At 39.1% G+C, this 13548-nt stretch overlaps 1 protein-coding gene across 1 annotated transcript; it reads right to left on the bottom strand.

Annotated features, from left to right (window-relative positions):
• Window positions 1–51: 51 nt before the first annotated feature.
• Window positions 52–12977, bottom strand: LOC140237259 (uncharacterized). Its single transcript, XM_072317203.1, has 4 exons — window positions 12812–12977; window positions 6613–6722; window positions 4287–4655; window positions 52–761 (listed from the first exon to the last, which is right to left on the bottom strand). Exons 1-4 carry the CDS (start codon window positions 12839–12841, stop codon window positions 443–445), a joined length of 828 nt encoding a protein of 275 aa, XP_072173304.1. The 5' UTR covers window positions 12842–12977; the 3' UTR covers window positions 52–442.
• Between the last annotated feature and the right edge of the window lie 571 nt (window positions 12978–13548).

Raw genomic sequence — 13548 nt, 5'->3', positions numbered from 1 at the left:
ATCACTTTTGGTTTCAAAGAAGATTGTTTTAGATTCCTTAATTTTGGGGGGTTGGGGCCCCTGGAGCTCCCCAGGTGGGGCATGGTGCCAATTTGAACAAATTGGGATCCTATCCCCCTAGGGATGCCTCCTACCAATTTTGGTGAAAATTGGTCTTGGGGTTTTCAAGTAGAAGATGTGTAAAAAGTTTAAGCACGACCCACAAAGGACACTGAATGCTAGATGAAGAGCAATTGCAATAGCTCATATGAGCCTTCACCTCACATGAGCTAAAAATCATAGCAGGTGTAAAAGTGGATATTTTTGCATGACTAATTTTTACACACTCAGCCGAGTAAGAAGAGTTTCACACGTTTTTTATTCCACGGAATGAAGTCATCAACTACTGAAACATATGGCAAGCAAAAATATTTGCATGCCTCATACGCAGAAATTTCCGCGTTTACAGTAGTTTAATTTTCCTCTTGAAAAGTGACAATAGATAATTAGTTGTTTGCATTTGCTGCTCAATTTTTTGGTTTTGCAGCGTGAGCTGCTCCATGACCATCTTATGTTGCTGTTTCAACTGCTGCTGGAGTTCCTGGTGAAGCTGCAGAAACATTTCAAATTTCACATCTTGCTCGTGTTCCGCTGTACGCCGCCTGTCCTCATTCGCTCTTCGATATCTCAACTTCATTTCCAACTTCTGCTTCGAAAATTCCCCTGTGTCTGATGCTGTGCTTGGTCGAGGCTTCTTCGCTGAGGATTCTCCTTCCCTATATCTAAAAAGAAAAAGAAAAAGGAAAACATGAACTCGACAACAGATCTTTCCTGTTCTTCTTCACCACATTTCAGCAACACAAACATACAAGAGACCCGCGGGTCTAGCGCTCACCTGAGTATCGCAAGTTCACCTTTCACGCAGTCACTAATCTAAATTATTCACAGCTCCACTAAAATTTGACCAGGCATTCTCAAGTACGCTGTAGAAGATGAAAATGTACAATATGGGTCCAAATTTTTTAAGATTCCTTAATTTAGGGGGACTGGGGCTCCCTGGGGCCCTCTGGGTGGGGCATGGTGCCCATTTTGATAAATTGAGATCCTGACCCCCTAAGAATGCTACCTGCCAAGTTTGAAGAAAATCCATCATGAGGTTTTCACGAAGAAGATGAAAATGTACAATTCAGGCCCCCATTTGGACCTTCCCAACCCCCCCCCCCCCCCCCCCTGCCCCCAAGAGGGGCACCCCTGGATCTGCTATGAACAAACTTGAAACTACAGTCATTAATGTATATACTCACTCATAGTATTATCTTAGCTCTATAACTTCTGATTCTAGAGAAGATTGTTAAAGATTCCTTCATTTTTTTTTTTTTTTTTTTTGGGGGGGGGGGGTTGGGTCCCCTGGGGGCCCCCTGGGTGGGGCATGGTGTCCATTTTAGCAAATTGAGATCCTAACTCCCTAGGGATGTTACCTGCAAAGTTTGGTGAAAATAGGTCATGGGGTTCTCATGAGGAAGATGAAAATGTACAATTTAGGCCCCATTAGGACCCCTCCCCACCCCCCTTCCCTGAGTCCCAAGGGGGACACCCCTGATTCTGCCATGAACAAACTTGGAACTTCAGTCATCAATGTACTAACTCATAGTATTAACTTTATAGCTCTATCACTTCTGGTTGCAGAGAAGATTTTTACAGATTCCTTAATTTTGGGGGGTTTGGGCCCCCCTGGGGGCCCCCTGGGTGGGGCATGGTGCCCATTTAAAAAATTGAGTTTCTAACCCCCTAGGGATGCTACCTGCCAAGTTTGATGAAAATTGGTTTTGGGGTTTTCAAGAAGAAGATGAAAATGTAAAAAATTTACGGACGCCGGACGACGCACGCCGGACGCCGGATGAAGGGCGATCGCAATAGCTCACTTGAGCCTTTGGCTCAGGTGAGCTAAAAACAGAAATGTCACCATCTAATACCACTTTCAAATGCAAGGTAATATGTTGCTACCCACACAAAACTGAAAAATCCAAAACAAAGTGATGCTAAAAAATATCTTTAACTTGCAAAACGTCATGCTCAAGTTAACATCACACTTACCATATGTGACAAATCTTCTCTAATTTGCTTACTTATACTCAAACCAAAGAAGAAGTTTGATCTGAGAGGCTTTTTCCTGATTTCTAGACTGTGCTGCAATCATGGTACCATGACTAGTCAAATTCCACTAAACTTGCAAACAAATTTCCCATGCACAATTGTTTATTGCAAGTCTTTTTTCTTTGATTCAAAGGCTGCAATGCACTTACTGATACTCCTTTTATAAGAGACCAGGGGGTATCGCACTCGCCAGTGTATCGCAAATTTACCTTTCACACATTCCTGGAGATTCTATCCTGATGGGAGACTCTTACCTGATGAGGGCATAGCATCCAAATATTCTATTATGCTAGTAAAAATACCTGCTGAGTACGCTACATTTCAAGAATATGGCTATGCAGTTTTAAAAAAGAAAAAGAAAAAAGCAAAATGTTAAATTTTGCCCCAAATTTGGTCCTTGCCTAACAAATGGATACATTATGTCCCTAAAAGAATATTCACTATGGTAGTTACTTTGCAAATCACCTTCTGTTTCTATACATTTTTTCTTTCTTTATTTATTTTTCTGTACAAATCTTGTGCAGAGCACATCTATAAAAGCTTTAGCTCTTAGCTCTAGAAATTTTCAGTGCTTACATACTGTATCATGAGCTCAGAATGCATTTTTCTTTCTATGCGATCACTCAACCATGACATCATTATGACATCACTTTCTAAAATCAAGTTACAGCCACAAGCTCCATCTCTGAATGTTATGTTCCAAAGAAAATGGGCAGATGATGCATAACGCGTTACCCTGGGGTATTGTAGCACCCCGGGTAACTGCGTTGTGTAGCGCCACCTCACGTCCACTCGAGGACAGCCAGAGAAAAATGCATGCACTGTGTGTGCGTGTACATAGCATTCCCATGCCACTGCATGTTATACTATGCGTGCATGGAAGCTGCGATACCACTAGCGTACGTGTGCTTTAGTGCAATGCAGTGCAGTAGCTAGCGCGCGCTAGTTCCAGCACCAAAATAATTTCCTCTTTTTGGCACCCAGGGTACAACCTTTTTAAAAAAATATAAACAATTCAACAAAATGGCTGATTTTTATTTGGTACCCCGGGATACCATTTATGTCATCAGATGCATATTTCATGTAATCATCTATATTTTTAATACAGACAATTACCCTTTGGTTCACAGCGTAAGCGCTCAAGATGAGTCCATAGCGTGATTGTAGGTCTCTAATAGAAAACTTGCGCCATGCGCCCGCGTACGCATTTGACTAAACCACCGGGACCATATGCCTTTAATTTGGAAGCTATTTATCTGGTGTTGGGCAATAGCAGACTCTTAGCATATCAATGCACTTGCCACTACCAATGAAAAAGGCTGTTTGGACAACTGTACACTAAAATCAACGTGTGGGACAAATTTAATTTGAACCCGTTGAAAACTGTCGAAGTACAACTGTATTGTGTAACATAAACCATAGAACGACCACCTCAACGACTGCCTATGGTGGGTATGACATAAACCCTAGGGGGCATAACTCTTTATCTCTCCTTGGCAAAGAACCTTGGAAAATGCTGTGGAGAATTCATTCATGGCATGTGTGCACATTTATCACAATATCTACATGTACAATGGATACCCTATCAGTAGAGAAGGCACTATTTACAAGTTTATGGTTTTATCTACTTATTTACAACATATAAGTGCCATATTGTGGTACTTGTATCTACCATATTATTAAATGTGTTTTATATTTCCTAAATGGCTTTCCGTGATAAGTGAAAGAAGCATGTGACCTGTGTGTGTGTGTTTTTGCCAAGTCTTTACAGCAAGACAAAGGCCTAAAACACATTTCTGCACACCCAGGACCCTCTTTTATTAGTTGTTCGTACAGTTACGCATGACTTTACAAATAACTTGAGTATGGCAAGCCAAGCAGGTTTCCTAATCATAGTTAATTTTAATAGCTGAAGCTGAACTTTGCAGACGATAATGGTTATTCTTACATCTTTACACACATTTTCAGTCGAAATGGTATTTTTGCCTCATTGTAGAAGAAATACTGACATACAGTCATACTTTGTTAAAACGGAAGGGAAAAAAAGAAAAGAGAACTCATATGGGCACTTCATATTCCAGTTGTTCATAAAGTCATGTGTAACTTTACGAACGCTACCAGTACATAAAAACAGGGCCCAGGTGCAGTAATACCTCTTTGTTTCTCGAAATGCATCACTTGCTCTTTTGCGCATCTCCTTGCCATACTCGATGAACTCTTCCTCTGCCATTAGCTCGTCCAGAATCTCCCGGTTCCTCTGTTCTTCCGGTGTCTCCTCGCCCACACTGCTTCCACCAGACGCAATTTTTCTCCTGTTGTAATCCCTCTGCTTCTTCATCAGCAATCTCACACGATCCCTCACAGCCCTCCCATCTACCTTCATGTCATGGCGATCTTGTAGATTTTCGGCCACACTGTCCCACACTTTGCCCCTCTCTCTTGTCCCAGAGCGATACTGGAATGGGCGGGCAAATACAACCTCCTCCAAGAGCGCTTCATTCTTTTCGTCGTCCCATGTCATTCTGTTGAAAAAAAAAAAGAAAGAAAGAAGACACAAGCTATCATATCGATCTTAAACGACCAGAATAATTCGGTAACATTCATGTACATGTCTACACGGTCAAGTCAACTCACTACCATTCGTTCACTTGTCCACACTCAAAGTAAGGATCCCTACTCCATAGTTACGTACAGTATTCATCGCATAATCGGGACAGGTTGGGAGTAGCAAACACGGCCCCCTTTAAGCGAGGTGCCCGATTTCGCGATGAGCACTCACCATACACTAACGGCATACGACATGTACATGTAGTGCACACACACACACATGCATACTGACGTACTGTACATGTACATGAATACACAACCACGCTACCCCTCGGCGCGACCCTCTAGCTCTCCCTGCACATGGCTTTACTTATATGTAGGGGAGAAGAATGTTCGCGAAAGCATGTGTTTCGCAATGGCATGGATACTTATACACGGTGCTTTCGTGGCTATGCATGTACGTGTACTGGATGGACGGAGGTCAAAACACACCAGTCCGAAGCTTGCTTTGTAAGTTCGATGTAAACGACAACTGATACTGATAGGGAATCTTTGAAATATTGTTGTGGTATTTTGGTAGATTTTTTGTGTAAAATATCAACGAAATCAAAGATCGCTTGAAGAAAAATTGTCCCGTTTATCCAGTGAAAATAACATGCATTGGAAATGTCTCCGGGAAGCGTATGTCATTTAAGCGAGGTTCCCGATTATCAGATGCCCGATTATGCGATGAATACTACCTGTATATTTAGAATTAATATGAAAAATCACATATTTTTTGAACACCAGCAAATGAGTGTCATTGAGAGAACTTCAACTTTCATTAATTCAGGCCAACATTCAGTCCAAAAATTGGGCCAGCTAGATTAGTGTAGGATTAAGAACAAAAAAGGGTAGAAAATCAATGGTTGAATCTTGAGGTGACACTTTTGCCAGCTTTGGCTTTTTAAAGTAGAAATCCAGTCTATTGGATGAAAAATGAGAAATTAAGTTATGAAATTTTGAAGTTTTGCTAATTTCTGCAAGACAGTTTTTGTAGAGTAGATATTATGCAAATGAGTGAGCTGAGCATATGTCATAACATCACAATTTTCCATTGTTCATGTACAAAAAATGACAAAAATTCAATGTTTCTGACATTGAAGTCTGAAACATGATGTAATTCCTGGTTGAATAACTTCAGAATAGTGATCACTTAGGATTTGAGCCTCGGACATAATTGCGCTTAAATGAAAGACTGGAAATTTAATGTACTTATATTTGGACTGGATTTCCCCTTTAAGCGGCCACAATAGCCATTTGCTATGCACCTTGTGATATGATATGATATAATGATATGATAAAATGATCAATATGACATAACAGAATATGATATATTTTTATGTGCTTGATGATATAATGGAGTTAACTGTAAAAGTGGATATTTATGCACTACTAATTTTTTGCACTCAGCTGGGCAAGTTAAGAGTCTTGCATGTTTTTACATATACAATTCTGCAGAATCAAGATATCAGCTAATACCGGAACCACTGAAACATGCAGCAAGCAAAAATATTTGCGTGCTGTTATTTTGGGCTAGCTTTAAATTGCGCAAAATACGCGAAAACTTCAACACCACCAAAAATGTCCACTTTCACAGTATGATTGAATATATAATATGATATGACATGATATGAAGATGAAAAACAATAGGGTTATTGGTTTCTATCGGACATGTAGCCAACAGGTTCTGTGATTTGTTCGACCTCAGCGTAAACGCATTGTTCATTATCGGACATCTTAAAAGGACTTGACCATTAAGATTCAGTATCTCATCAACAATTTTTTTTTTAAATACATGTGCATCTGTTGTTTAAATACACAAGGACAGGTACAGTGTACACCTGTATGTAAATTGAAGCTGAGTGAAGTGCATTTACAGCATTTCCTTACCGAGTCAGCACCCTCTTGTTTTGCTTGCTTATTAAAAAGCTACTGGTAGTACCATCAGTCTCTGTCTCTACCTCTGTCTCACTTCTGGGACTGCTGCTCTTTTCTTCTACCTGTAGACAAAGAAATATAATTAAGTAGAAAAGCACTCAAAGAGCACAGACTTCTGCAAAGCAGCTAATTTCCACTCATAATACACATGATGACAAGCAGTGGCGGATCCACAGGGAAGTGCACTGGGTGCACACTCCCTCTTTATTTGTTGTTAAAACAAAAGAAATAAAAAGAAAAAAATGAGATGAAACCCGCCAGTGGCACCAAAAATATTCTTTGCGCCCCCCCCCCCCCCCCCCCCCCCGTTAATAAATTTAGCCATTGACTTATCTAAGCAAGCAATATAACAAAATCATTGGTTGATCAATGCTCATGATGACGACTGACTTGTTCAAATATGTTCAAAATTTCTTTAAAATGCAATAAAAATTAAGTGTTTCCAAATTTGACTGACGAAACCTAAAATTCACTAGAATTTGCTACCCTTGCAAACATTCGCCACTCAGTGAGATACATCTGTACCCCCTTAACACAAATCACATTGGGCTTGTTTGGCCATAAAGATATGCTAAAACCAGAGAGGGCGGATTCCGCCCCCTGCACCCCTGCCCCCCCATGCCCCCTTGTGTCTTGGATTTTTAGAAATAGAAATATACCATAATCAATTTCTAATCTTAATTAATTATGCAAATTGAGCCCAAGATATTACTCAAGCATATAATCAAGTGCATTGAGAGTCTACTTTTTTTGTTTTGAAATGTTTTAAACGGTTATACATTTTTCGTTTCAAAAAGTCATTTCAATTCTTATACATGTATTAGTCACTTGTATTATTATTGGAATTTCTTGTAGGCCATTTCTATAGACTTCTTTTTTTTTTTTACTTTTGTTTCTTTGTTTTTGCATAGTTGAAACTGTCACTGACAGTACTTTTCTACCATAATTAGCATAAGATTAATCAAAATGATTAATAATAAAAATATCAGGTTTTTACAAGTTTCATAGAGCACTAGCGTTTTCCAATGGAAATGTACACAAATTTAAATTTCAAAATTGAGCTCATTTTAGATTGCCATGCATAGTGATGGCTTCAAGGTTTTGTAAAAGTACATTTACATTGTATGTGAAAGTTGCAATTTGGTCTCAAAAGTTGCGCAAGACTTTGCAACAATTAAAGAAAGTCAAGAAGTTTTGTGATGAGGCCTTCTCGTGTTACAGAATTATAGCGGGAAATCCCCCCCCCCCCCCCCCCCGGTAAATTATTATTATCATATTCTTTATTTGCTTCTTACAAAGCACATATAGTACATGTATATACAGTAAAATATTCCTAAAAACATGCAGATACAATGTATAGACTTGGATACAGAAATGAAAAAAAAAAAAAAAAAATTAAACAGACACACACATAGACCCTGTCTATAAATGCCCTCAGGGAGATCCAACAGAAATCCACATATTTTCTGTTATTAATACATTCGCCCATCAACCCTCCCTCACCCGTGCCCACTCTGACTGTTCGGGGAAGAGAGTGGAGCACAGCACCCATCCGTATCCCGGCTAAAAAACTATGCACCCAATCCAGCACAATGTACAAACTGTACCTCACTCTCTGACTACTAGTACATGATGTGTACACACAAGTGCGCACGTGCGCCCGTGCATGCTCTCATAAACATGCACACATTAATAAAATAAAATAATAAAATATGATATAAAAGGGAATTCCACATCATCCAGAAGTTCCAACATTTTTAGAAAACATCAAAAATTCATAACTTCTGCTTCGATTGTCCGATTTTCATCAAACTTTCACTGATGTGTTCTATACTAATATGGCTGCTTTCACTCAATCTATATTGCTGTTTGGGTTTAGGTTCCCATTAACCATAGGCCTATGTACAAACTATAAAAAAAATAATAGAATTGAGATCTATACGCCCTATAGATGTGAATGTATACAGAAAAATGAAAAATGGATGGATCTATGGTTTCTGACTTCCTTTAGATGTTTGACAGCAATTCACTCTCATTGTAATATGTACCAAAAAGTAAAATAAAAAAAAATAAAAAAAAATCTCCACTTCCTATTCTGCATTATTTGTGCAATATAAAACTAGAAATGTCGCTTTGGCGACTGGTATGCCTCCGCCATAATGCATGATTTTCCCAATAGGTCTAGATAGTACATGTGGACACTGTGTGATTACATTTTCACAAAATTGGCAAAATATTGGAATGACAAGTTTGTCACAAATGTGTTGAATGTTCACCTTCCTTGACGTAGGTTTAATTGGATGAATAGGAGAGCATGTATCTAGGGATTTAAGGACTTTAACTTGACTTTGAACCATTCATACATTCAGGCATTGAGTAATTTTCAAGGTACAGGTGTGGAGAAAAAGTGCAATTTCTGAATTGAATAGTAAATTGTTCCCATTTTCATCTGGCCCTTGACCCTAAAATTCATGAGATAATTACTTTGAGGTAGAACATGCATAATATGTACTAAGTTTCAAGGTAACTTGAGCCACTTCCGAGATATGGAGGAAAAAGTTAGTTCAGCACTTTCAATTGATCTTTGACCTTTTGACCTTTGAGGCAAAAAGAGAGAAAAAAAAAACTTTCCAGAGACTTTCTATTAGGTTACACACACATACACCAAGTGTACAAAAATAACCCTGCCGGCATTGCATAAATATGAGGGTAATAGTAAAATTTTGAAGTCTTGCACTTGACCTTTGACCCCCTGACCTTTGACCCTATGAACCCTACATTCTCTAGATAATCACTTCCAGTCAGTACATGTATATTTGTACTATGTTCCATGAAGATACCTTGAACAATTTTCCAAGGTACAGAGAAAAAAAAAAAGTTTTAATATTTCTACTTGACCTTTTGACCTTTGACCTTTGACCTCATGACCCAAACTTTCACCAGAGAATCTTAATTGGGTGATACATGTATACACTAAGTTCCAAGAAAATATCTTCAGGCATTCAATAGATATGGTGGAAATAGTGAAATTTTATGTATTTGACCCTGACCTTTTGACCTTTGACCTTTGACCTCATGACCCAAACTTTCACCAGAGAATCTTAATTGGGTAATACATGTATACACTAAGTTTCAAGAAAATATCTTAAGGCATTCAATAGATATGGTGGAAATAGTGAAATTTTATGTATTTGACCTTGACCTTTTGACCTTTGACCTTGAGCATGTGCACCCAAAAGTTGATAGGCACAACTTCACCCCCTAATACACATACATGCCAAGTTTCATTAGAATACCTCAACAGGTTTCGATAGTTATCTTGTCCACAAAATTCATTACGGACGGACGGACGGACAGACGGACAACCCGAAAACATAATGCCTCCGGCACCACTTCGTGGCGGAGGCATAAAAAAAGCATTAAATATAAAACAGGAGAACCAGGACAAAGGAAGAGTATAACTGAATAGAAAATGGAAGTGTGAGAGCAGTGAAGAGCAGAGAGAAGTGAGAAAGAATAGAAAAATTATTGACAAATAAAGAAGTGATGAATGAAAGTGCAAGAAGACATACACTTGTAACTTGACGCTGATTGGGTCTTTATTTTCATCGATGAATGAAATGTGTTAATGTGTTAATGTGTTAATGAGCTGACTCCAGCACTCACACGCATTATCAACCTTTCTCTGATGAGCGGCTGTTTTCCAGATTCCTTCAAGCATGCACAAGTTGATCCTCTTATTAAGAAACCAGGTTTAGATTCAGAAGTATTGGGAAATTACAGACCAATAGCAAAGCTTAAATTTGTTGCAAAGTTGGTAGAGCGAGCATGTGCTAATCAAATACATGCATATCTGGAATCAAATGAAATGTATGGAAGAGCACAATCAGCATACAGGAGAAATCACAGTGTTGAGACAGCTATGATACGTGTTTTTAATGACCTACTTCTTGCCGCAGACAGTGGCCAGGAGACACTGTTGGTGATGCTAGACTACTCGTCTGCATTTGACACTATTGACCATAACATCATGCTCCGCCGTCTGTCATCGACTTATGGAATTGTTGGTACTGCATTTGATTGGTTTCAGTCTTATTTTAGCAACCGAACACAGAGTGTCTCAATCAATGGTATTGCATCTGCCCCTTATGTTCTCAAACAAGGGGTTCCTCAGGGTTCTGTCTTAGGACCACTGTGTTTCATAATGTACACAGCTCCCCTAGAGGATGTAATTGACAAGTGTGGCATAAGTAAAATTACATATGCTGATGATACTCAGATTTATTTTTCATTGCCAAAAAGCACTAATTCTGATGTAGCAGTTGGTCAGATTGAATCATGCTTAGGTAAAATTCAAGATTGGTCTTTGCAAAATGGTTTGAAATTGAATCTTGAGAAAACTGAAGTTGTGCATGTAAGATCTCGTAACAAGTCCTCAACAATTTTGTCCGTCAATGTTTGCGATACTCCTGTGCTGCCGATTTCTAAGGCACGTGACCTTGGTGTCATTATCCAAGATGATCTTAGTATGAAAACTCACATCAATAACATATGCAAATCTGCAGCCATAGGTCTACACAGGATTGGAAAATTGAGACACTTTCTCGATAAAGTAACTACAGAAAAACTGGTTCATGCGTTTATTTTTAGTCATTTGGATAATAATAATGGTTTGCTCATTGGAGTTCCAGACTCTCACCTGAAAGGACTCCAACGGATACAAAATTCAGCCGCAAGGCTTGTGACACGCAAGCGGAAATTTGATCATATAACTCCCATACTTCGTAGTCTTCATTGGTTGCCCATAAGAGCTCGTATCAGGTTTAAGATTTTGACCCTTGCATTCAAATGTTTTCATGGAAATGCCCCTGCATATCTCAGTGAACTCATCAAGCCATATCATCCTGGTCGTAATCTGCGCTCAAAATCAAAAAATCTCCTCTCTGAAATAAGTGTCAAATCTAAGACATATGGTGATAGGTCTTTTGGAAAAATGGCACCCTCATTATGGAATAATCTCCCTCTCAGTGTTAGATGCATTACAGATTATGATAAATTCGAATCTGTGTTAAAAACTCACCTTTTTGACAATTGTTGATTACATGTTTGAATTAGAGAAATATGTGATAGATTTTGTTTCATTATTTTGTACACACATAGAGACTATTTGTATGGTATTATGCGTTTCTAAGAACTGACTATTATTATTATTATTATTATTACCCCTACCACAAATCATGGCATCCTGTAGGGCCTATAAAACAAGCTGTGAAAAGGCTGCCACAAACGAGGTATTTCATTTTAGTGGTCGCTTAGTAGCTGTCGCTTAAAACTGCTCGAGTTTAATTATACTATAGAAAGCTGTAAAATATATGAGTAACATAAGTTGTGATTATGTGCAATCCTGAAACAAATTTGCATGCCGTATTGCCCAACTGTTAGATACAAGGCTATAGAATCTAGGTAACTTTGAAGTAGGCCTATCAAACAAAAATTCTTAAAAGCCCTGAGAATCAAGTGCAACAATACTCTGCAAGAGGGATGCACTACGTAACTTGGAAGAAGAAGAAGAAGAATTTGACCATCACTTCACAAATCATACCAAGTTGTGTGGCTTCCTAAAAACCTATTACCCCCTTTTCAGTCCCATAGTCATTTGCGGGAACAGCGCCATCTACTGACATAGGCTATTTGCGACAAAAAAGGTGGAAGAAGCGGCTATTTTACAGACTACACTACAGTACATTGTACTGTATCGGTGCCATTTGCATCGCGCGTCGCTATTCTGCGCTACGCCCAATATACGTACGGTTATATGCGGTCCACTACGTCGCGATAGCTGGCGCTGGCGCTATGGAATCCACGCTAACAGCCAAAGATCGGCGTACTTTAGAGGCAGAATTCTTTAATTCTCTTTCGTAATTGGCTTCAAAATTCCACAAAATCATTGAATATAGTTCATCCTTACATTTTTTATAGCAAACCAGAGATTTTATAGACAAATTACGGAAGGGAATTGTAGGATCGCGTGGACCATGGTGTGCAATCTAAAACAGAATCTAACGTTTTACACGATTACAACTGTCGGTCGATTTACACGGAAGGACGTTGTAATGCGTTGGGCTCGCGCAACAACATTTTTTTGACTTACCAAGTGTGTGTTCGCGGAACCCTGCTCCATGTTGACAAGATGAAAGATGTGACGTTTAAAGTATTGTACGCAATCAACCTAAGATCCAATGAAAGAGTTTATTCAGAGCTAAGCTAGCTCTGCGTCATGTTAATGAACGGACGCTAGACTGGCTAAAAACCGTCGACAAAACTCAGACGGCGTGCGCATAACCGAGCTTCGGGATACGAGATCACTGCAACGCAAACGCTGAGATGATGCATGAAGACGACGCTATTTATGCTAAAAATGGTGTCCTGCACATGCGCGAGACAGCTACATCACGCAGTCAGTGCGTGGTGCGAGTTTCCATTGTCCCCATACTTTCATGCCCGCCGATCCGGGGCGTACGTGACAGTAAGGAGGCTATGCGTCGTCTAGGTATATGAGGACGCGGACGTAACTTAGAAGTATGGTGTCGAGTGCAAAGAAGGCTGCAGCTGAGAAACTCCATACGAGGTCTGCTCCTGACCATTGAAAGTTTTGAAAGTTTGAAAGCCTACTCAACTTCACATTCTGGGTATCGGAGTCAAATATACATACTTTGATGCATTATTATGTTATATAAGCAATTCCATACTATAGTGATACAAACAGAGTTACGGATTGCTGTACAAAATGTACAAAATAGACATGATAAGGAGAGAGAGGAGAGAGAAATTATATACATGTAATAAAAAGGGAAAATATACAAAAATACACTCATAATATGATAGAGT

Source organism: Diadema setosum, chromosome 13, assembly GCF_964275005.1.
Source record: "Diadema setosum chromosome 13, eeDiaSeto1, whole genome shotgun sequence".
Taxonomy (NCBI): Eukaryota; Metazoa; Echinodermata; class Echinoidea; order Diadematoida; family Diadematidae; genus Diadema; species Diadema setosum.
The sequence above is the reverse complement of the archived record's forward strand: the minus strand, read 5'-3'. Positions and strand labels throughout refer to the sequence as shown.